Consider the following 25,526-nt stretch of genomic DNA (forward strand, 5'->3'; position numbering starts at 1 on the left):
AATGAATGCCAGATAATATATCTCTTACTGTATGTATTTTATTTAAAGATCTGTTTCTTGCCTTTCCTTGAACTTCAAGTGGCTTGCAAGGCAATCAAAGAAGCTCTTCTATTGAAAATTCAGCAATACAGAATCAAGCAGCAACTAAGCATCAATATTTTTTAAAAGCAGCACAGCACTTCCTTCACAGGTTTAAACCCACTTGAAAAGAAATGTCTTCATGGCTTTTGCAACAACTGAACAGTGAAGTTGCCTGCCTAAGAGCTATGGGGAATTGGTCCTCTCAGGCAGGTGCAACCACTGCAAAGCCTCTGGAGAGGCTCCATCCACCGTGTTCAGCAGAGTTTGACGCTTTCTTTTAACTTAAGTGGCTCCTTAGGCTGTAGGAAGGCTTCCGTCTTTGCTGAACCAAGTGACTGGATCCACCTTCTGTTCCTTGTAGCTGTGGGTTTGATTTGGAAGCAGGAGGAGCTCTCCCATGAAAACTGTTGTGCTAATCAGAAGTGCCTGGGTCCTGCGATGGTGCTTCAAGAAACACACTGCCTGACAAATCCTGAACAAAGGCAGCACCCCCAGCAGCCTTGTCTTCCCAGAAAGAAAGGACTTGCAGTTTCTAAAGTTCAACAGTAATCACTGTGGTTCAAATTGCAAGAGCAAATGTTTTACTTTTAAAGGCTTCCTTATAGGCTGTACTGTGTAACAGTGATAACAAATGTGCTTAAAAAAACCCACAAAAGTTGTTTCTCCCTTTTTGTTATCTTGCAGTGACTATATCGTTGTTGATTAATTTGGCAAGTCCTGTGAGCGAAGTCCGAAGAGCTGCACTGAACTGCCTTCATTCCCTTAGTGGAATAAAGGAATCTGCATTTCATCCCATTCTGCATTATTTAGTGCAGAAGGCAGAAGAGATAATATCTGACCGAACTTATGTGAGCCAGGTACTACTTGAGAAACAGTTTTGTCCTGCCTGCGTTGAATCTCGATACCTTTTGCTTCCGGGTGAATCAGACACTGGGCTGCTGTCCTCCATCCACTAGGAGGCAGGGTGTTCTGAAGAATGGCTTGGCCAGGACACTGCTCCTCCCATTTCTTTTATAGAGCCAGTCTTTCTCCTGTCTTTGTTGGAGCAGGTTGTAGGGTCATGTACTTGGGTCTGCCGCTTGGCATAGGCCTTCCTTTACAAGCCAGTCTGAAGAATATTCCAGTATTTGATTGCTGGTGCCAACCTCTTAAGTTGTTTCCCTGCAGCACTTTCCAGTGTGGCTGTGGTATGCATGTTGATATTGTAGCTTCTTGAGTAGGGGCCAGTTGCACGGATTTTTTCCCCCCGCCACCCAAAGGATCCCCTCCCTTCTGATGGAGGGCCAGGTGAATATGAGTTGCTCTGTCCTTGTGTATATGCAGTGGTGCATATCAGAGCACCATGGGGGAAACAGCTCCTTTGTGGCTCAGTGTGTCTGAGGAAGGCCTGGCAACGAGGCTGGTAGTTTTAGAGGTGGGGAGTGTATGATGACAACAGAAAAAGGTATTATTGATATAGTGCCAGATGTAAACATGCTGGTAAGAGCAGGAGGCCACTTGTTACTTGGAGAGTATAGTGTGTACATTGTATAGTGCGCACAAGTTCAGGTATTCAGAGGTTTTAAGTTCAGTCGAAAACAAAAGTGTATTAAACAAAAGACAATATGATGAATAACTCCTCAGTGGCGTTTCCTTTTTCTCGATGCCAGGGTCTAGGTAGTTTGTTTGGGGAACTGCATGCCCAACTTAAAAACAAGACTCAGCAGCAGAAGCTGTCAGAAGCACTGGAAGCATTACTGGAATGTGTACAAGGCATCAGATGTCCATCATACGTTGCAAGAAACGTGATGAGAATTCTTCAGGAAGTCAATGGCACGGTAAGTGATGCACATTAAGTCAAAGTGTATGAAAACTATGCTGGGTCCTCTGGCTTTTTTTTTTTTTTTTTTTTTTTGCTGTTCTAAAACTTTGTGACGCTTTTGGTTCTGCGGAATGAAATAATCTATTAGGATTTGCAGTTTTCAGATTAACGTGCTTCATAGTCTGGATTCTAACATAAAAATGCAGAGGAAAAATTAAGATGAGGTCTGTCCTGTACAGCCGCTATGTACTAGTTCAAAATGTTGTATGGAAAATTATAGGTAGTGACGGGGTTCTGTATGTGTATGTATATGCAAAACAAATTCTAAATTATACATTTGGATTGTGTGCTGCTTAATTTTTTGTTATGGTTTGTCAAATCTGAGACGGGCCTCCCTTAGATATATTTACGTATTTCATTATACTCCACCTTTTCCCCAGTGGGGACACAAAGCAGCTTGCATCATTGCTTGCTCCTCTGTTTTATCCTCACAACCAGGTAAGTTAGGCTGAGAGTGTATGGTCAGCCCAAAGTCACCCAGCAGGCTTCTGTGGCAGAGTGGGGATGCATGTCTGCGTCTCCCAGAGCCTAATCTTGACACTCTTAACAATTACATCAACACTTAAAGACTCTCTGGTTCTTTTGTGTCTTACTGGGTCAGCCAGCCTATCCCCCCCGCCCGAAACCCCCCCAGAGATCTGCCAGAATCTGTCAGCTGAAGTACTTATTGAGCACACATTAATGTTGTTTTTTCAGTTTCCCTAATCCCTACAATTACTCACTTAAGAACACAGTGGAGTTCCATAGCTTTCTTCTGTTCTTTTTTATACCAGTCTGTTTTAGCATTATGAATGACAAAATGTTAGATATCTTTAGGGTATAAGCTTTCAGGAGTCAAAGCGGTGACAACGAGAGCTTTGACTGTCTGTAGCTTATGCCCCCTAAGGGGCTACTGGACTCAAATCTAGCTCTTCTACTGCAGACCAGTAGTTCTCACCCTCCTGTAACTATCTTCAGTTATCTCCATTGCATTTGGCCCTGAAAAGGTTTTCTAAGAGGGGGGTCCCATGACACCATCTATAGGTTTCCCATGCCTATATTTCTTGCAGAATTTGGAATTTCTGACAAGGTCTGGGGAAGGTGAGTTGTGAGGAAGTAGGAACCAGTGGGCAATGACAAGGGATCAGCGGAAAGTTGCAAGTACATATTTTCTACTAGTGGATTGACTATATAGAACTTTGTGAAACTTGCCTCATGAATATAGCATAATTTGCAACACCGTCATAGTTTACATTATTGTAATCCTCAAGGGATGAGGCTTGGGTTCCCATTTCTTTTTTAAATTTATAGCCCGCCCTCCCCGCAAGCGGGCTCAGGGCGGTTCACAAATGGGGCGTAAGCCAATACATAAAAACAGATTAAAATCACATAAAACAATCAATACAATATATGTATGTCAATCACAATGGTTATTATAGTAATAAATACTCTGAATAACTGAGATTTTTGGTCATTGACTGAAAAACGTATGGGCTGGGGGAGGAAGGGATGCATGCTGCAACCTTACTGTTTTAAGACATTTTCTTGCTTTCTGTTAAAATACTTCTTGGTTTTGAAAACTGCTCGCTTCTGTCATCTACCTTCAGGTGGTGCTTTCTCGCCTGTTTCCTGTTCTGGATCAACTCCTGGAAAGAGCTTTTAGCAGACCAGATGGGTTGCTAAAAGACGAGGCTCTTCTTTTGCATCTCATTCTTGGGAAGTATAATCAGCACTCAGCGGTGCTCTTATGCACAAACCAACAGTGTCTAGATTTGTTCATCAAATGTCTGCACATCTCCCAGGAAATTTACAAAGGACTTCCTGCTTTCCAGATTACAGCACTTGGGCAGGTAAGAAACTTTTAACTATAGTACTTGACAGTGGAAATTACCATATGAGTCTTTAAAAAATGAGAAGGCCCGTCTTCTCTTTATGCACAAAAGGTTTCTCTCAGATCACAATATCACTGGTAGTGGTTTTCTATCCCCATTTTCTCTGCCTTCAATTTCCCATCGTTCTCTTACAGTAGCTACATACAAAACTCAAGGTTGGAGGCAAGGGTTCAATTGCACTAATGATGGAGACTTCTAGTGGTGCAAGAGGCCTTGCTCCAATGGAAGAGGCATGTTATTGTCTTAAAACTGAACAGTCTGACACTCCCCAGTGTATATATGCTGCAACCCCAAGGAAGGTACACAACAGAGGACGACTGTTGCCTGCATGCCTGGCTTGCCCAAAAGTATCTTTCTGATCATTGTTGGCAAAAGGATGCTGAACTCAATGCGCTTTTGGGATCCAGCAGGGCTTCTTATGGAGTGGCAGGCAGATGAGAGATCAGGGTCCTGTATGCTCTATCTAACTATACCTGGCACATTAATTTATAGAAAGAACTCCCTATGTCTTGAGAAGTGCTCAGTCCATTGTCCATTCATTTTTAATGAAGCCGATTCTTCCCTTCTGCCTTGAACAGCCCATTTGGTGCAGAAGCTTTTCAGTAACTGGAATTGCCCATGCTTTTCAGTACTGCTGAATTAAAGGGTAGGATACCTTTGTTTGTGCGTTATTAAAAGAGAGGTTGTGTAGCATTCCACTGCCAAGTCTAAATGCATGTGAAGATTCTGAATCCAAAGTTCAGCATTAGATTTTCTTAAGCATTTCTATTGTGCTTGTTCCTGAAGGTCAGACAATATAACGCGTCTGTAAAAAGAGAGAGAACATAATTGCTCCCTACAAGCCTATCTCCAGGCTACCAAAGGCTTGAGTGTTATCATGTTAGGCATGATTATGATTTTATAGGTCAAGAGCAGCTTCATTGGTTACCCTTTAGGAAGCTGGTGGAGATCTCAGTTCACAGATGTATCCTGCTCCACCTTAAAGTGAGCTTATGCTCTCTGTATTAGATGTGATCTGTGAGGACCAGTTCACATATTAACAAAAGTTACACGATCATGTTTAGAACACAAGAGCCTTGTTGGATCAAATTAATGGTCCTTCATATCCAGCTTCCAACAATGTCCAACCAGGTTTCTTGGAAGATCCACAGGAACATTGGGGCAATTGGCATTCAGAGGTATACTATCTATGAACAAGGTGGTCCATTTATCTACCATGACTAATGGCAATTGATAGAATTATCCATTTGGGTAATGTTCTTTTAATGTTCCAAAGTAGCCGCTTGTGCTTATTTCACCAAGTATATATTTGTTATGCACGGGGCATGGTGGTCTAAACTAGCTTGCAACTCCATTCTGTGGTGGCATAAATCTTTGTAGCTGTTTCAGAAACCACTTATCTTTTTTTTAATACCCTTTTATTGCTTTTAATCTCTACACACTACAGGAAATAAGGGTAAGGGATCTTCTACCTAAAATACAGAGTTAGCAAGGATCATATAGCGGTTATACATGAATTTCTTGGTGTTTCCCTATTGTTTAGTTTTTAAAAGAAAAATTAAGATTAGCTACTAATATTATTAGTTCAAACAAGCGCAAGCATAGTTAGTCATAGTATTCTTAGTATTTCTTAGTATTTCGATAAACTCAGCCTAGCTTGTAATATGGCCCCTTACTTTGATGCGGCTGAGTGGCCACTGGATCCATGCTACAATACCATCGAGACTAGACTACTATAATGCATTATACTTTGGTCTCCCCTCAAAATGAACTCTGAAATGCCAGGTAATCCAAAATGCCACGGCACGGCTATTAACGGGAGCTAGACGGAGTATGTATATTACTCCCATTCTGCAGATGCTCCATTGGCTGCCCGTCTGTTACCAGGTTATCCCATGCAAAGCCTTTCCTGACCTTGGCCCCTCTTATTTGTGGTACTGGCTCTTTCCCTCTGTTCTGCCACAACAGCTTCACTCACGTCAGCAGGGGCTTTTGCAGGTGCCAACATGCAAATAGGCAAAATCAACAACTGCCCGCACAAGTGGTTTCTCCATTGTGGCTCCCGCCTTGTGGAATGGTTTGCCTGAGGAGGTCGGGAAAGCCCCCACTCTCCTGGCCTTCCACAAACTATGCAAAACTGAACTATTCGGGAGGGTAATAAGTTCGCACGGTACAAAATTCTTTTACAAACTTGCTTGAATAATTGATTAGAGGCTGTGGCCTATACTGCTGTGTATAGCTTATTGTAAATAGAATCCTATTTATGTAATTTCTGTACTGCATAATGTGTCACGTGAATACTTATGCTATGCTTCAGTTCCAGACTTCTAAAATCCTACTGCACTGGTTATTGAATGTCGCATTTTGTCGATTGCATTGACTCACTATGCACAATCCGCCTTGAGTCTCTGTGAGGAAGGTGGGCTATAAATAACGTAAATGAATAAATAAATACAATAGTTCACTTTGAGTGTGCACGCTTGCAATTTTCATTATCATGGCCATTCTTTATAGTTTTCTGGGGAAATCCAGGTTCAGTTCACTGTGGCCTCACAAGGTAGTATTGGCAAATATTTCTTAGCTTGAATTGGAATAGTAATGTTTTTTCCTTTCAGACTGTACAGCTAATGCGCACTAAATATTTCCAATGAACCGTAAAATAACCAGTAATGCAATGTTGTTTCTAGATCACTAAACCATTCTTTGCTGCTCTGTCGGATGGGAAGGTTCAGCAAAAGATACTAGGAGTCTTGTTTGATTTACTCCTCAACTGCAAAAATCCACTCTGTGCTCAGACCATTAGCAGTGTTTTTAAAGCGGTAAGAATGTCTTAATCTTTTAGGATAATGAGAATATATGTTCCCTCTTGATCTGCCATTGTTATAGGATGCCAGTTTTTACAGATAGTTTCTGTTGAGCATCATGATAAGAGTATGCTAAGATAGGAAGACACATGCATTACAGCAGTATTTGAGAAAACAGATCATGTGTTTGCACACTTATGTCTGTGTTATTCAGTATATATTAAGTTGCACTGAGAAGGACAACTTTAAGCATTTTTCATAGAGATGTAAAATTTCCAGAAATTTTGAAACGGGGTGGGTGGGCGGTTTTTTTCCTCTGCGTTTTTTTCCAGAAAAAAATGGAATTGGGGGGTGGTGGTGAAATATATGCAATACTTTCTGCCCTATCAAACCTAACCCTAGATCCCTTCCAGTCTGGCTTCCGCCCGGGTCATGGGACGGAGACGGTGCTGGTTGCCCTTACTGACGACCTCTGGAGGCATCTGGATTGAGGCAGTGTGGCAGTATTGCTGTTGTTAGAACTGTTGGCCGCGTTTGACACGGTCGACCATCAGCTGCTGACCTGCCGCCTCGTCGACGTGGGGATACAGGGGCTTGCTCTTCAATGGCTCGCCTCTTTCCTCCAGGGTTGGGGACAAAGGGTGGCGCTAGGGGAACAGCAGTCCCGGAGACACCCGCTTGAATATGGTGTGCCTCTGGGGGCGGTGTTTTTCCCGATGTTGTTTAACATCTACATTCGCCCCCTTGCACAGATTGCCCGGAGGCATGGGCTAGGGTGTCATCAATATGCAGATGACACCCAGCTCTATCTGATGTTGGGCAGCCGGTCGGACTCCAGCCCAGAAGATCTGAACCAGGCTTTGCAAGCCGTGCCTGGTTGGCTTAGAATGAGCCAGCTGAAGCTAAACCCAGCGAAGATGTAGGTCCTGTGCCTGAGTTGGAGCGGTCGGGAGACGGGGCTCCCTCTCCTGACCTTCGATGGGGTACCTTTGGTGCCTGCGTCAGAGGTTAGGAGTTTGGGTGTGCTCCTGGATCCCTCCTTAACTATGGAGGCCCAGGTGGCAGCCACTGCCAGGTCAGCCTTTTATCATCTTTGGCTGTTTCGGCAGTTGGTCCCCTACCTCGACCGTGATGACTTGGCTACAGTGATCCATGCGACGGTCACCTCAAGATTAGACTACTGTAACACTCTCTACATGGGGCTGCCTTTGTTGCAAATTCAGAAGCTGCAGTTAGTGCAGAATGCTGCGGCCAGGCGTCTGATGGTTCTCCCTAGATGGGAGTACATCCGACCTGTGCTGAAAGTGCTGCACTGCCTGCCTATAGCTTTCCGAGTTCGCTTCAAAGTGCTGGTACTTACCTTTAAAGCCCTATATGGCCAGGGTCCGACATACCTGAGGGACCGCCTTTCCCCATTGATACCCCAGAGAGTACTGCGGTTGGGGGCTCAACATCAACTGGTGATTCCAGGCCCCAGGGAAGCCAGGCTTGTGGCAACCAGGGCCAGGGCCTTTTCAGTGGCAGCTCCTACCTGATGGAACAAGCTCCCAGAGGAGATCAGGGCCCTGCGGAACCTTTCACAGTTCCACAGGGCCTGTAAGACGGAGCTCTTCTGCCAGGCTTTTAATTAGGAGCCACCACCACCACCAATTACCTCATGGGAACATGGGGCATTGGGATGGCCCACTATAAAATCGAGTTACAGTATTCTGATGGAGCAGTACTGCCGATTCGGGCTTGAGTAACATCTACTGATCACCATCGTGACTTGACTGATTTGACTAAATGATTAATATTAACATCACTGAGCACTTTAATTTTGATAAAATGGCTGTTTTATGTGTTTTAACTTGGCACATGGTTCGTGGGGAGGGCGGGATAAAAATATAATAAATAAATAAAATAACCTAATTTTACTATTTTGACAAGTTATAATGCATCATTTATAACTTAGCATATCAAATTGCAATATTTGACATATTTTTGAATTTGTTACAAATGCCTTAGTTTTCTACACGCAAAATTGCAAATATACTCAATACTTGAGAGAAAACTGACAGCTGATGCACCCTATGCTATCTTAGCACACGTACATACTTGTATTCAAGCTAGATACTGTCTTCTTCCTGTGGCTACTGATTAGAGACAGCTCAGCTCTCAGTGAAACTTTCAGTGATTTCCTCTGAGGCTTTGGTATAGTTTCTGCCCCTTTCTCCTTCGGATTATTTCCCTCCAGAAAGGTAGGGCAATAAGCTACTTGTTACTCAGTCTGTGGGTATGTGCATCACAGTAGTTTAAGGGAGAGATGAAAAGATGAAAAGGGGGTTGAGAGGGAACATGATCACTCTCTTTAAATATTTGGAAGGCTGTCACTTAGAGGAGGGCAGACAACTGTTCTTTTGGCAGCAGAGGATAGGATTTGCAATAATAGGTTTAAATTACAGGTGGAAACATACTGGCTGGATATTAGAAAGCATTGTTTATAGTAAGAATAGTTCAGCAGTGTAATCAACTGCCATGGGAGGTGGTGAGCTCCCCCTCAGTGGCAGTCTTCAAACAGTAGTTTCAAGAATGCAGATCCTGCATTCAACAGGAGGTTGAACTCTATGGCCTGTATGGCTCCTTCCAACTCTATGACTCTAGGTCAACTTCAAGGGAAGAGCAGATCAAAAGGACAACAGAAAGCATGCAGTAGCTGAGAAACAATGAAAGCCCTGCATGCTCACCTCATAAAGCTTAGGTCTCTCTTAGATCCAAAAGTGTATCTTGGAATTAAAAGCTGTATATGTCTACAGCATGCCCATTTTGTCTTTTCCAGCAGTTCACTAAAATAAAAAAATATTTCATTGGAGCTTTTTTCAATATTCCCCAAAATGTCCAGTTTTTCAATTGGAAAAATTGGGGGGAAAGGCCTTGGGGGGTGGGGAATGGATTTTTTTTTTCATTTTTCTCCAGGCCTTCATATCGCTGGTTGCTCAATGAGTTTAGTTTTTTTAAGCAAAGAACTGCTCCACATACAAAACAAGTAAAAAGCTATTGTGTTTTAAGAACATAAGAACAGACACCAATGTTGGATCAGGCCAAAGGCCCATCCAGTCCAAAACTCTGTGTCACACAGTGGCCAGAAATACCAGTGCCATCAGGAGGTCAATCAGTGGGGCCAGGACATTAGAAGCCTTCCCACTGTTGACCCCCCCCAAGAAGTACTTCCTTTTATCCGTTCTAACCCGACCGCTCAGCAATTTCATGGAGTGCCCACGGGTTCTTGTATTGTGAGAAAGGGAGAAAAGTACCTCTTTCTTTACCTGCTCTTTCCCATGCATAATCTTATAAACCTCGATCATGTCACCCCTCAGTCGTCTTTTCTCCAAGCTAAAGAGCCCTAAGCGCTTTAACCTTTCCTCATAGGGAAAGTGTTCCAACCCTTTTATCATTCGAGTTGCCCTTTTCTGCACTTTTTCCAAAGCTATAATATCCTTTTTAAGGTGTGGTGACCAGAACTGCACACAGTATTCCAAATGAGGTCTCACCATTGATTTATATAGGGGCATTATGATATTGGCTGATCTGTTTACAATACCCTTCCTAATAATCCCCAGCATAGTATTGGCCTTCTTTATTGCAGGCACACACTGTCTCGACATTTTCAGTGAGTTTTCTACTACAACTCCAAGATCTCTCTTGATCAGTCTTTGCCAGTTCAGACCCCATCAATTTATAGTTAGGACTTTTGGCTCCAATGTGCATCACCTTGCACTTGGCCACATTGAACCCGATTTGCCATTTTGATGCCCACTTGCCCATCCTTAACAGATCCCTTTGGAGTGCCTCACAATCCTCACTGGTTTTCACCACCCTGAACAACTTCGTATCATCCGCAAATTTAGCCACTTCAGTGCTTACTCCCAACTCCAAATCATTAATGAACAAGTTAAAAAGCAGTGGACCAAGTACTGATCCCTGCGGTACCCCACTGTTTCAATAGAACAACAATGTTGCTTTACCCACAAGTGTTGGTAATATTAGTTTTACAGGTTGTCTTGTAGCAGGGCTATCTACCCTGACCTGGATAGCCCAGGCTAGCCTGATTTTATCAGATATCAGAAACTAAGCAGGGTTGGCTCTGGTTAATATCTTGGGTGGAAGACCACTGTCAAGAAACTGGCCCTTCTCGAGCCATTTCTTGGCTTTTCAAATCTTTGGTTCAGTCTTTTCGGCCTAGTAAAAGTTATAGAAGGCCCCTCTCTGGGAACTTGATGTCATGATGACTCACTGGTTCAGAGAGTGCGATAAGGGGCTGAGATGGACATGGTGCATATAAAATCCTGGGAGCTTCAAGGCCAGAGACCAGGAAGGAGTTTTATACTCGCATTCCATCTCATTAGTGCAAGGAATGCTGGGCAGCGGTATTGTTTGCTTGACAGTGGGCACATACTGGCTGCAGGAGTGCGTGGTCATTAGGGGTGTGCAGTCCCCCCCCTTCCCCCCCCGGTTTGGGTATATTGAACTGGGAGGGGGAATCGGGTTTCCCCAAAATCCCAGGTCCCAATACCAGTGTGGTATTTGGATCCAGGATTCCAGAAATCCAGATTTTTTTCCGGGTCCAATTGATCTGAGAAGAAAACCCCTGGGGGGGGGGGGATTTGCATACAAGAAGCTGTGCCCATGGGGAACAGTCTGCCCCCTGCTGGCACAGCTGATCCTGCGCTGACTTCTCTTGCAGCCTGGTTTAAACCTGGCTGCAAGAGAAGCCAACACCAAGCCGAGGCAGAGGGCAGCTCTCAGTTCCCACAGCCCCGGCCGATCCTCAGCTGACTTCTCAAGCTGCAAGAGGAGCCAGCCCCAGCTGAGGGGGCACAGAGCTCTGAGCTCCCGCCATCCCAGCCGGTCTTGGTTTGGCTCCTCTTGCAGTTTGTTTTAAACTGAGTTGCAAGAGGAGCCAGTCTGAGCTGAGACAGCGTGGAACTCTCAGCTCCCACCACCCCAGCTGATCCTCTCTTGCAGAGCTGCAAGAAAGGATCCGCTGGGGTGGCAGGAGCTGAGAGCTCCATGCTGCCTGGGCTGGGGCTGGCTCCGCTGCAAGAGGAGCCAGCCCCAGCCAAAGCGGTGTGGAGCTGTCAGCTCCCACTGCCCTGGCCAATCCAAATAAAAGCCAAAAAAACTTGGTTTTATTTGGGCTCAGGTATACCAGTAGCCAGTCAGATTCTCTGATCTGTATTCTGCTTAAATGATAACCGAAACATACTAGTAAGGTATTTTTCAGGTATTTTTTCAGCTTGGTTTATGCCGAATGTACACCTTTAGTGGTCATGTGTATTAGCAACACACCTGGTTGGTCAAACAGAATCAGGCCAGCTGTTGGCAGGCTGGCATAAAGCAAGATTACTCATTCTACCTTTGATCCTTCTTCTGGACCCTTGTACCTTGGGGTCGTCTTTTGACTAGTTTGGGACTCGCGTGGCCAGAATACCCCACCTCTTGGATTTTGAACTTGGAAACTTTACTTGGGCTCTGTTTCAGTCTGGTCAGTAATATCTGGGTCAGAAGACCAAAAGCCTGTATAAGTATTTTAGGTTAGCTTTTTAGATTTTATCATTTTCTTTCCTGTCTTTGCACTGCTCTTATATCTGTAAAATTAAAAAATGTAACCTTTTGCATCTTTATCTTAATAAACTTTGTTAATCATAATTTTATGGTGGTTGGGGGCTCATGTGGTTTCATTGTGAACCCAGTACCTTGGCCTGTTTTGACTACAGCTACCAAAGTAATTATTTTTGGAACTCAGCTGCAAGTAACCCACGGTGTAGTGCTGGAGACTCTGTCTCTTGGTCTTTCAGATAAGAGTTAGCAAAGGGGCTGGTGGTGGCTCATTACCTGGGCAGTGGGGATTCATCCCCAACATTTTGTGTTTCGTTCTTGTCTAACTTGTCACTACCATTGACAACCACCAAGGAAGCCCAGGGGTCTACACAGAGGCAGGCAATAGCAAACCGCCTCTGTTCATCGTTGGCCTTGAACATCCTAGAAGGTCACCATAAATCGGCTACAACTTGACAGCACTTTCCATCACCACCATATAGCAGCCTTTCCCTGCAATTCAGAGGAAAATATAAAAACGAACCTTTCTGCTCCTACCCAAGCAGCATTTGTATGGTGTCCATTACAATATGCTCTCAACTCTGCATGCATGTATTGGCCTCAGCCATTATCTAGGAAGGCCTGGAGAGAAATAAACAGTTCAGTCATAAGTTTATTTATTCATTTGAATTTTTACCCCGCCCTCCCAGCCAGAGCTGGCTCAGGGTGGCTTGCATGGCAAGGTGTAATCAGATGACTTTATTTGTGCCGCTTACCTTTATAATAAATGGTTTTTTTTATTTATGTATTGTGTAGATTTCGGTTGATGCTGAGCAGGTTAGCATGGAACTAGAACCTCTACCAAAGGCGAAGAATGTGGCTACTGTTCACCAAACTAGAAGGCAAAAGATGCAGCAGCAGAGGTAAAGTAGACTGGAAAAGTAAATGCCAGATGCACTCGTTATGTGTAGTAGTGCATTAGCCCAGATTGATGGGTTTTTTGAGATGGTGCTACTGCAGATTTTTAGGTTTGTTATAGTGCAATCCTGTACAGAGTTACTTGAGCTTAAGCCCACTGAAATCAATAGCCTTAGGCTGGAACAAGCAGGGGACTTGCAGGGGCATCTCATTTGCCTCTGCATTCCACCCCCATTATTCTTTTCCTTCCCTGGCAGCTGCTATGGTCTTTCCTCTTTTCCTGCTTCCTTCTCTTCTTTTCACCTACTAGGCAGCCTACCTTGATCTGCTCCCCTGTCTTCAGCTTTCCCTCCTTCCTTCCCCTTGGCAGCTTCTCCCTGGAAAATGTCTGGACCAGTTGCAAACTGGTGCCAGGCTGGGGCTGGGACCAGTTTGTGCAGCGGATGCCAGCAGTCCTGCCCCTGGTGAGTCCTCTTCCATCAGGTGACGTGACAGTGGAGAGGGACAGGACCTTTTCCAGGGCTGTTTTGACCTTCAAATGCTCCCTGGCAGGGCTTTGCTTTACAGAAACCAAGGCTTGAAAGGATCAGCAATACTGTTGTGGTTGCTTAGCAACCTTTAAAGTGGCAGCAGAGATCTCAGCAGTCATCTTTTCTTAAAGCTACAGATGCTATTTCTGTTATTTTGGAGATAGATCGAGATGGGTAGCTGTGTTTGTCTGTAGCAGTAGAAACGAGTAAGAATCCAGTGGCACCTTAAAGACAAACAAAATTTGTGGTACGGTATGAGCTTTCATGAGTCACTGTTCACTTCTTCAGATACTCACGATACTTCAGATATTTCAGTGTAACAGTTTTTTCTGCTGTTATTTTGGGTTGTTGCTTTTTTTTAAGATTTCAGAATTTTCTGCCATCTCTTGACTTCCTTGAGGTTTGTAGAGAAATCCGCCCATCTATTCCCAGCTCCATTTTGTGGATCTATTAACCTATACTCTTTGGCCTTCTTTGGAATTATATATATAATAACCTTGCATAGGATTCCACTGTTATTTACATGATCTGTATCCTGCCTATAAATCTGGGTCCTTTATCACTACAGTGAGTAACAAAAGCCAACACGGCCCCAGTTGAACTGGAAGATATTGGACTGATATACTGAAGTGCAATATAAATAATAACTACAGACCTCCCTGTCCAAGGATCCTCTCCAGCAGAACCCAGAAAGAAGAGAGTAAAAGCCCAGGAGAACCCTGCTCTGAATTGTTGATGGCTTTATACTCTATCAGGGTGGTGCTCAGATGCAGTAGGTGGATACAGCAGTCTTCACCACTTGTTCACCTGTTTCACCTGATTTCTTTATGCAGTCAAGAGCAGATTATTGTTACACATGTGCGTATTCAGCATGTAGGTAGAAAATGTAATGGGGCTTATTGGAAAGGATGTAGGAGAAAAGGCTCCCCCCCCCTTACATATAGATCAAGGTGGGCAGTCGTGTTGGTCTGACACGACCAAAGTTAGAGTCCTGGGGCACCTTTAAGACCAACAAAGTTTTATTCAAGGTGTGAGCTTTCATGTGCAAAGCACACTTCTTCTGACAGAGTGTGCGTGCACACAAAGTGCATGTGCACGAAGTGTACATGAACACAAAAGGTCACACCTTGAATAAAACTTTGTTGGTCTCAAAGGCGCCCCAGGACTCTAACTTTGTTCCCCCCTATATATGTGAGTGGAATGTATGTACAGACAAGATTTTTGGCAAAGAAAGAGCAGCAAAACAATGTTACAGGCTGCAAAATCCTATTTATACCCACAGCTTGTTTGAATAGAGGGCAAAATAGGAAGGAAGACCTTATAACGTGTCAATAGTGGCAAAGCTACAGCTCTGTGCAGATATTGAGTAAACGGGGGGTGGTGGTGATCATGATCCTTTCTTTGTAAAATATTGGAATAAATGTTTGTAAATGTCTTAGTCCTATCTGTTTTCATCCTTCAGAAAAGTGCAAGATCAAGAGTGTGTACCAGAAGAGAGCAGTGTGAACTGGCAGAGAGTCACACTTATCCTGGAATTGCTGCAACACAAGAAAAAACTCATACAGCCTCAGGCACTGATACCTGTCCTTTTCAGCTTGCTAGCCAGGTAATGGCTGTTCTTTAGAGAGCAACTGTTAGGATCATGCTTTAGTTAAAGGTAAAGGCTTCCCTTGCTCGAAGGCTAGTCGAATCCGACGCTAGAGTACAGGCCCACAAAGGAGTCTTTCCAGCCTTTATGCATGGAGACCTCATGGCATATATACAGCCTCTGGACCAGTTCAAACCACAGCAGCTCAGACCCATGCCCTTCCCTCCCCTTGCAACCCCCACTGGTCCAGATGCACAAAAAGGGCCCTGGTGCCCTCTCCGGTATACATCCCTGCTATAGTCTGGCTGCAGTCAGACTTACAAGCAAGCTGTGGACCTGGCCAGCTGAACCTGTGGACCTGGATGCTCACCTGTTGGAGCAGAAGGACCTCCATGCTGCCTGGCAGTTAGTTGCACAGTGATGATGATTGTGTTGTGGTCAGGTGTATAGCAGGGTGGGGGTCAGGCTATACTCTCTTGTTCGTGAGGCTTATTTGTGCACACAGAGGCATTGCCCTCCATGAATGCATGCAGACAGGTGACTGGTCTGTTGCTACAACTGAACTGTCTGCACCACAGAAGACTCTGTACTCCTAAACACTTCAGTAGGTGACAAATAGGGAGAGCATTAGCTCTTCGAAACCATTTGTTTCTTATTCTTCTCTTAGATGGAGCACAAAGTACAACATTATATATTAGAAATAGTAATTTGCATTATATTTCCTTTGGAAAGTTTATTTGGCCTTGAAGCTTTGGGTTTCCAAGGAACTGGAGTGTTTTCCAGAAGGCTTTCCGTGTTTGAATTACGGTATATCTCTTCACTACAATAATTATATTGAACATTTGTTACATACATATTACTAGATATGCATCCCACTGTTTAGCCTTAAGGTTTTCAAAGCACTTTGCTACAGTTTAATCCTTCCCCCACCATTCTGTAGCCCACTAAGAAAAGAACCTTCAGCATTATCCCTGAAGCCCTTCTGCCCATCCAGAGTTGCATGTCCCCGAAGAGACGGGCCAAAACCACAGAGGAGTCAAGGCGCTGCTGAAGTAGAATTCTATTTGTGTTATATTTTATCCCAAGTTATTAGTTAGCTTGTCTTCTGGATTTCCAGATGCCTGGAACCCTCTTTGGAATTGGAGAACATGGAATATATAAAGCAGCTAATACTTGGCTGTCTGTTAAACATTTGCCAGAAACTGTCCCCAGATGGCAGCAGGTTAGGAACAGGTAAGGCAAACAAAATCTTCTAGTTTTGGATCAGTTATACAGCTGGCTTTTATGGCCATGATGCCTTTTGAATTAACGGGTCAGGCGATGAGCCAGTTAAGAAGTGAACTGTGCCCTTCTAACCCCACTGACTTAAGCAGGGTGTAACTCTGCTTAGCATGGCACAGTTGTTGCAGCTGTGTCTGTGCAGCAAGGCTTGATCTGAACTGGAAATTTAAACCTTTATCATTCTCTGATGTTTTCTTTCCTTTTTGAGGTATTCTCGATGAAGAGAAATTCAATGTGGAGCTGATAGTTCAGTGCATCCGGGTTTCACAAATGCCTCAGACTCACCATCATGCTTTGCTCTTGCTGGGTGCTGCTGCTGGAATGTTTCCTGTAAGTACAGGCTGTCTGTGTTGCCATTCTTACCAAGAGGGGAAAGTGTTAACATGAGATATTAAATAATAAGCTGAAATTGAAACCGATTTTTAGAAATTATGGTAGATATTTGTTTTCTCTGTCTACTGTGACCTTTGGTGTCATAAAGTGTTTGGTCATCAAGTGATCCTACGCCTCCCGGCTGCTTCCCTCTGACCCATTCCTGTGTTTGGAACAGCCTCTTTCTTCTCTTCTTCCAAGTCCCTTCTGAAAACCAACTTCGTCATCGTAGCCTTCCTGGAACTGCCATAACATCAGCTTCCCCCACTCTTTTATCTACCTTGGTTTTTAATTCTTCTCTCTCAATTGAGCTATCATACTTGTTTCTGGACAGGAGCCATGTCCCTTCTCGGTTTGGAACAGCACCTACCTCAGTGATGCTTCTGATTAAATGTTTGAGAGAGGAGAAATGGCTGGTGGAACTTCCTGCTATGGCTTGTTAGTTGGAGAACTCTGTTACCCAACGCCCTCAACTGCAGACCAATCCCTGCCCTCCCACCAACAAAAAGCATGATTTGTCTTCTTATTAGACAACCCCTGCCCACGAAGCAGCAGCAAAACTGAAAAGGCGTTTAAGTGAAACAAAAGTCTGATAAACAGATAGATGAACAGAGTCAGAGCTGCTGCCACCTCGGCCTAATTAGATTAATGTGATGTTTGCTCTGCTTGCTGGATATGGGAAAGAAAAGATGATCAGCACCTGTATGGGTACCCACTGATTTAATTACTATAGGACTGCTTGATTGGCAAAACTCAGACTTTGTATTCCAGGAAGAGAACATTAATTCTCTTGGGATTGATTTTTCTTGTTCAGGGCAAAGTGCTACACAATGTCATGCCCATTTTTACATTCATGGGAGCAAATGTCATGCGTCTGGACGATGCTTACAGTTTCCAAGTGATTAACAAGACTGTGAAGATGGTCATTCCAGCTCTCATACAGGTAAGACGTTTTGAATCAAGGTTTAGGTCTGCATCTAAATAGAACTGGCTTTATTTCTCTTGTTTTCTGTTAAAATTTCAACATTCCTAACAAACATTCTATTGTTTTTAATAAATCTAGAATTCAGTTTTATTTTTTGGCCTGTTAGTACCTAAGGGGTAAAAGGTAGATTTTTCATTTTCTATAAAATTTGTATTAGTGGCAATACCGGCCTTGCATGCAGAATGTCCTAGGTTCAATCTGCAACATCACTGCTCAGGGGGGCTGCCAATCAAAGTAGGTAGTATTTGATCGACCATTGGTCTAGCTTTATATAAGGCAATTTCATGTGAATGAATTCAAAACTATCTACATGGTAAGGGAGAAGAGGAACTGTATGCAGTTACAATACAACTGATAAAATAGTGTGTGGGTTCAGGAAAGCTGTATGCAACAGTGTTTGTGGGCAGCAGTGTTTGTGTTAGAACTTCCTAAGAAATCACTAAATTGTTGTGGTAACAGAACTGAATCTTTAGTCTAAATTTCAAAAATGGGGCTTAGGAAACATTTTGGATTTTTCATGATGTAGAAAGCAGACCAATATATTTTTGAATTCCTTAGTATGAAACATCTCATCTTCCAGTAGCATTTGTATGTACTTACTAATTGTTGGCCTGTTTGCTTGATAGGCTGAGGAGGACAGTAGCTCTTCTGAAACAATGGGAAATGTGGAAGGGGTGGCTGTTAAAATAATTCGTGTGTTCGTGGATGCTTTGCCACATGTGCCTGAGCATCGACGCCTCCCAATCCTAGTGCAGCTGATAAGCACTTTGGGTGGAGAGCGATTCCTCTGGATTCTTCTGGTGCTGCTGTTTGAACAGCATGTGACAAAATCAGTGACATCAGTAGCCAATGGGGAGAAGGTAAGAGCAGTGCCCTGTAGTCTGTTCTTTCTTTAAAAACACATTACAACTGACTAATTTCCCTCTTGAAATGATGTGCTTTTCCCTCCTCCTCTTACAAATGCAGGATGCTGTGTTGGAGACTGATACTGAATTCTGGATTTCTGTGTGCTGTGAGTTCAGTGTAAAAGAACAGCTGCAGACTCTAATGAAAATACTGCACTATTTAACAAAGTTGCCAGAGAACAAAGGAGGTAAACAAGCATTTATTTGTCTCAGCTATGACTTGGTGTCTGCAGTATAAATAAATGATATAGAAACATTTGCATTTAAGCCAGCTCTATCCCTCTACAACCCGTTTGGTGGGATTAAATTGATGTGCGTATGCATTCCTGGTTAAGTGATTCATAATTGAAGACTTTGGCTGCACTCAGACATTATAACACACCTGTGTTTTTCCATAATGTGCATGAACATGGCTTGTTGCCATGCATGATCCCGCATTTGACCCCTTGTGTATGAGGCACTGGTTTTGTAAACTTTGAATCAAACTTCAGTTTCCTGAACTTCCAGATGTGGGTGCCTGCCCACATTGGAGTTTGTTTCTTCCCCACAAATCAGGATTCTAAACTGACATTAAGTTGTGATTTTGAATCCTGGTATGGGGGAAGAAAACAAATTCACAATTTGCTTGGGCACTAGTACTTGAATAGCATGAAAAACTGTACACTGAAGGTGTCTGAAAACAAGAGGCCCTCACTTGCGCTCTATGTGGAAGGGGACTGGAAAGAGAATGCCCAGCATGGATGCACAGAGATTTGTCTTGACATCGGAATGCAGCCTGACAGTTAGTTCCTGCCTGGGTTATTAAGGATCTATGCACTAATGTGTTAATTTGTTAGCCACCTTGGTGGCCCTTGTGAGGCAGGAAGGGTGGGATGTAAATGTTGTTAAATAAAATAAGTAGTTATAATCTGTATGCTTACTGAACTCCCCTTCACGTTAGTTAAAATTGTTTATTTTATTTACGTAGTTTTTTACTTACTTCAGAAAATATTGTTGGGGGGGTTGTTTTAGCAGATGACCAGCAACAAAAGACACCAAGATTACGCAAGGCAAAATCACAGAGCCAAGAAACTGAGCTCTTTAATGTGGAGTCTCACTCTGGTAAACAGCTGAGGCATTTCAAATTCCTATCAGTCTCTTTCATGTCACAGCTTCTGGCTTCATACAGTTTTGTGAGAAAGGTGAGGCAATTTAATATTTCTAAGGACTTGATGTGGTTTCCTTTCTTCCCCAGCTGGAGCTTTGTATTGAATTAACTTGGTTTTCAGTGGAAGTGTGTGACCTGCACTAATATTTTTCTGATGTCTACCATCTCAGATTCTGTGCTGTTTGATAGTGACTGGAAGGGTACTTGATTTTGTAAACCTTGGCTCAAACTGTGGGGGAAGTGAATTACAATTTCATTTTATTCACTATAACCATCGAGATCACACAAAAACACTTTTAACTATATTTCTGAGGTTAAAGATCCAAATAAAGCATATAGAATGTTTTTCTTGTTGCTTACTTTAGAAGTCTGAAGTACAACTTATACAATAGGTTAGACACTTAACTGTGCAAGCCGTTCTTACCATACATGTAAGCCGGTTTGCCTGTAGTGAAAGCATGCCAGTAAGTTGTGGCAAATGCATTTTAATGTGATGGTGCACATGTAGAATGCTTACATGTGTAAGTTCTTTGCCTGTGGCTCATGTCACACGTATATTGGGGCTAAGGTTGGAACTAAATCTTCGGTGGCAAACATAAATGTCCCAATCCTGTGATGGCTCTGACATGCAAAGTGAAAGGGGCACAGAACATTTGCCGTGCAAACATGCCTTTATGCTGGAAAATCATTGAGAGGAACAAGAGCTTCAGTCACAAGTAGAATATGGTACATGGCTAAAAGACAGCCACCATCCATATCCAGTCACTAATGAGAAGGGGGTAGAGAGTGGAAGTGCAGGTTTGGTGGGGTTTTCCCATCACCATATTTTCAATTTTGCTTTGTAAGCATTAATTCTAAAATAATTTTAATTCTAAAATAGTTTTTAAAATTATTTTTAATGGAAGATTGCATTCTGAAAGCTGCCAAATTTTGTAGTCTAATGTTGGATTCCATGGCAAATTGGCGGCTGGCAGATACTAGTAGTTAATTTGAAATCTAATGATAAAATGTCTCATTGGAATGTAAATATGAAATGTTAGATGTTAAGGGACTAAGTGGTTTGTCCACATCGCTTGAACTTATCCTGTTGGCCATTAAGTGTGCCTTTGTCCATACAATTGTTTTTCCCCCCCAATTAGGTAGTGGAATGTGAACACGCTGAAGAGTTAAAGGAGTTTGAGCAGAGGTACATTTTTTCCTATCTCTTAACATTTTCTGTTGAGTTTTAACAATGTACACAGAAGGAGACAACTGCAAATGAATTTTTTATTGACACCATTGACATTACTGTAGCTCCTTCCCTGGTCCCAATCAACCAGTGTGCATTCTGCTAAATAGATACAAGTTCAGTGGACAGAGACTTTGTGGCATTAGTTAACTAATGCAAATTCATATCCAAGATGGAGAGAAAGAAAGGAATAAAAAGATAGACATTTCCTAAGCAAATGAGTAGGGAGTTCGTTTTTTAATGTCAGGCTGCTTTTCAGGAATGCAGATGACATTAATTTGTTTACAAATGATTTCTAGAAATTTATGCTAGAAATGTTTCTCCTTGTTAATGCTGAAATTATAGTATTACTCTGTTTTTATAAACTATGATTGGAACTAAAGATTCTGTTCTACTAATGGTGTAACCTTCATCCAGTGGAAGGAGTCTTCCACCTGAAGCACATTGGATCCCGCCCTATGGCTTTTGGGTTCTATACTAATGATTTTGATGTGTTTAATTATAATAAAGTTTGGTAAGCAGTTGAATGATATTACTGCTTTTAAAGTTCTAAAGGTCATAGCTGACATGAATGCTTTTGAGGTAAAGAGGTAGATTATAAATAGTATTTATATGAACACATTTTTAGCCTTCCTTCCTATGAAGGACTCAGTGTGGCTAACAATGATAAAACATAGCTAGACATATGGCAAATGTAGCCAAAGGGGGCCTCTTAAACATTCTGTGTTACACTGCTTCCTTAAAGTTAGAGTGGGTGCCTTTCGGAGGCATTTAAGAAGGTCATTCAGAACATAGAGCTCCTACTGAAAAAACAATGGCATATTTACAGTGCGATCCTAAGCAGAGTTATAGCCTTCTAAATCCATTAAAAACAGTGGACTAAAAGGAGGTAACTCTGTTTAGGATTGTACTGCTAATGAGCCTGTAAAAGAGGATAAATAAAAGGCCCAATCAGGGAACTGGAATGGCCACATGATTTCCTGAGCTGGTCGTTCGGGTCTCATGCTGTGAAGGGCTTTAACTGTAACAGCTAGCACCCTGAATGGAATTCAGAAACAAATAGGCAACCAGCCTAAAGTGTCTACAATAGGTGTAGTTTGTGCATAACAGCTTGTTCCTGTTGGTAATGGAGCTGCTGCATTTTACAGGAGATGAAGTTTCCAGGTTGTCCTCAAGAGCAGCCTCACATAAAGCGTGTCACAAGACTCTAGTTGTGAGGGTACTCATACTGTAGTATGGATCAGTAGGGCTAGATCAGCCAAGCCTAGATATGAGGCTGACCTCTGCACTGTATAAAATCAAGAAAAGGTGTAGCCATCATACCAAGTCCATCATCCAAACTCTTAACTGAATCAGATAAAATTCACGTCATCATCCTTGCCACCCAGCCTCACATCTGTCTTGTCTGGATTCATTTCAGTTTGCTCTTCCTCTACTTGTCAGCCACAGCTGACAGACATAGGCCTAAAGCAGAGATGGCTGCTTTTGGAGGGTTAGTTAGAAAGACACGTCTGCTGCCTGATCGACATACTCACAATCTAACATCCAAGTTGGAGTGAATCAGCAGAGAACTGCAGAAAAACATAACAGCTAATAGCTAATTATTATGATGGGACTATTTTTGGAGTCGTCAAATGCCATATTATTTTAAATACTTTAAATAACTGAGTTGGATGTGAGTCAGCTGTCAAAGTGGTAGTGAAAAGGTATTTTTTTCTTTGCCACCATCAGTGCAGTTTCATAGACTATCTGCTGTGCTTTATAATTTTCTTTCGTCAGGTTCAGTCTACTCAGGATGGGATTAAGCAATATTTTTCACAGCCACTTCTCTGCTATGCTGAAGTTAATGTAACGCAATTGAAGTTCTTGGGAAGTTCTTGGCATTCTGTCACTCTCTTCACCATCTTGTGAACTGAAGTGTTTGGGGCAGATTGACAAAATGGTTACAAGAAAGTTTAAGAGTGGAATTAAAATTTTCTGAAGTTTAAAGATTTCTGATGTAGACGTAATGTTACAGAATCCTTTAAGAAATGTTACATTTTAACTATAAGCCTCAACTATTAGAGGATACGTATTCTCTGTCAGACTGTTATGATATTGGTGGTTGAGGCTGCAGTCCTGAAGGCCTCTGTGCATTCACACTGTGCCTCAAGCCATGGCTTTTTCATAAAGTCACTACTTGCTGATTCCCTCAGATAATAAGGGCAGGTAACTCATAAAACTGACCAAGAGCTATATTTCTTTGTGGTGCTCAGTTCACTCATTAGAACTGTTTACCCAGATTGTTAGAAGAAGTTCTTTGCTACATCAATACTGTGGCGCACTCGGTGGAAGAAAATGCTGACGCCCCAACTGCCAAGTTTTGGAGGGCTCTTCTCAGCAAGTCCTATGATGTGCTGGATAAAGTAAGTACCTTTTTTGTCTGGCACAGACATTTTTCTTAACAGCTTGTAATATGACAGTTACATTTCGCTGTCTGTGCCATCGACATTTTATTATAGTGGTTTCGTGTAATGAAGATTGTTCATTTGTTTAGGAACCTGTATGTTGCCAGTAGGTATAAAGCCAGTTGGCATTTATATATTACCACAGGATGGAAAAATAATCATCCTCTGATTCCCATTAACAAATCTTACTGAGTATTTATTAATTCTGAGCAGGAGCATTAGTGAAGTGAAAAACTGTGTTGAGTAAAGAGTTTAGAAATAAGACCATCTGCATTCAATGGATTTGCCTGATGTTTTGTATTTCAGTGCTAACATGTCTGGGCACTTGAGCAATTTTGCTGTCCTAGCATATAAACAACATCAGCAAACCTTGGAAGGGGATGTTGTTAGCTCTGATTAAGTGAGCAAGCCTAGAGAACAACCTTTCATATAGTATTGGCAATACCGCATGTAAACAGCAGCATGTAATGGAAGGTGTACAAACACTGTGGCAGGAACCTACATCTTTAACATGGTACACTTTTCTGCTACTTTTCTTTCCCAGGTTAATGCTTTATTGCCAACAGAAGTCTTTATCCCTGTGATCAAGGGCCTGATGATTAACCCGCTGCCTTCTGTGAGACGTAAAGCAATGGATCTGCTGAATAATAAGTTGCAACAGCGCACACATTGGCAGGAAGAGCAAGTAAGCCATCCTTCAGATGATCTCTGTTTCTGTTACCATAGGAATTTGTTGTCTCACCATAAGGAGGATATGATTAAAGAAGGCATGAAGGGAGGAGGACCCAAGTACAGGGACAATAAACATTTCATTGGCCTCCTGTCACTGTAAGGCAAAAGGGGAAAAGAGGTACATGCATCTGGTATCGCACCAAATTGGTTTTGACTTGGCAGGGGCTGTGGGGAGAGATTACACTGACAATCCTGGTTTTAATCAGGGCAAGCTTCTTGTTTAAAGTTGCAGGGGAGGGATGGAAAAATTCCAGCAAGGGAATTGGCAGTTAGGCAAGCTGCCCCTTAGTTATTTGCAAGCCTGCTGTGATATGCCTTTTGCACAGCGAGATCCCGCTTTGTTAACTCAGAACTGGCGCCTTAGTAAATCGTTCATGGATATCTCTGGTTTTGTGTTTTCAGGTTGAACTGCTGTTGAAACTGGTGCCTGAGCTCATTGTTGTCGTGCAGCGTAACACGAGGGAGGCCGAGGAGGAGCAGGCGATCAACAGGCAGACGGCTTTGTTCAGCCTGAAGCTGCTGTGCAAGTGTTTTGGCACCAAAAACCACGTGCCCTTTGTGCCAGTGCTCAACGCTGCCATTGATGTGATTTCTTCTGATGTGAAGGAAGAAAGGAACGTCACAGGAAGCGCTCTGCTGTGTGTGGCTGAGGTTACTTGTGTGCTGAAAGCACTGGCAATACCTCATCTCCCAAGGTATCACTTAGAAGCACTAAGCAGTAATGATACTTTGTATTTGCCGGGCACTTCAGTGGGCTCCATGTGCAGTAGTGCCGTAATCTTTATGGCAGCCCTGCGAAGTGTGGCACGACCTGCATGTAACAGATGCAGGTGCTTAAAATCAAGAAAATAGTAGTTTAACTGATGATACCTCCAGTACAGTGATACTCCCTCACTGGCTTGATAGCCACATGTGGCTCTTTGACATGCCCTCTGTGGCTCTTCTGAGCACTGTTCCCCAATGTGGCACCTGCACCATGTTTTAGGAAAGTGGGCAAGCTAGGTTCATAGCTGAGGCAAGATTTGAACTGAAAAGATAACAGTGGCCCCGGTCACACGGGCCGGAAAATGCAGGGGGGAGGCGTGGCTAATTGCCCCGGAGGAAAATAACGCGCGGCAGCCCGATCAGAAGTCCTTTGGAGGTCCCGTGGGTAGGCGTCAGGTGCAGATCAGACGGCTAGTCCGCAGCGCAGCAAAGAA

The 25,526-nt window shown here is 43.0% G+C and overlaps 1 protein-coding gene across 1 annotated transcript in view; it reads left to right on the forward strand.

Annotated features, from left to right (window-relative positions):
• HEATR1 (HEAT repeat containing 1) overlaps window positions 1-25,526 on the forward strand; it is a 67,992-nt gene that overhangs the window by 22,937 nt on the left and 19,529 nt on the right. The window contains exons 21-36 of the mRNA XM_015426914.1: window positions 766-938; window positions 1,731-1,898; window positions 3,529-3,771; window positions 6,501-6,632; window positions 13,011-13,117; window positions 15,105-15,248; window positions 16,348-16,463; window positions 16,720-16,841; window positions 17,698-17,826; window positions 18,501-18,728; window positions 18,835-18,961; window positions 19,788-19,954; window positions 21,060-21,106; window positions 23,430-23,553; window positions 24,140-24,280; window positions 24,730-25,022. Of these exons, the coding sequence (XP_015282400.1) occupies window positions 766-938; window positions 1,731-1,898; window positions 3,529-3,771; window positions 6,501-6,632; window positions 13,011-13,117; window positions 15,105-15,248; window positions 16,348-16,463; window positions 16,720-16,841; window positions 17,698-17,826; window positions 18,501-18,728; window positions 18,835-18,961; window positions 19,788-19,954; window positions 21,060-21,106; window positions 23,430-23,553; window positions 24,140-24,280; window positions 24,730-25,022 (2,461 nt within the window). The remainder of the gene's footprint in view (window positions 1-765; window positions 939-1,730; window positions 1,899-3,528; window positions 3,772-6,500; window positions 6,633-13,010; window positions 13,118-15,104; window positions 15,249-16,347; window positions 16,464-16,719; window positions 16,842-17,697; window positions 17,827-18,500; window positions 18,729-18,834; window positions 18,962-19,787; window positions 19,955-21,059; window positions 21,107-23,429; window positions 23,554-24,139; window positions 24,281-24,729; window positions 25,023-25,526) is intronic.

Source organism: Gekko japonicus, unplaced genomic scaffold (genome assembly GCF_001447785.1).
Source record: "Gekko japonicus isolate JY-2015 unplaced genomic scaffold, Gekko_japonicus_V1.1 scaffold141, whole genome shotgun sequence".
Lineage (NCBI taxonomy): Eukaryota > Metazoa > Chordata > Lepidosauria > Squamata > Gekkonidae > Gekko > Gekko japonicus.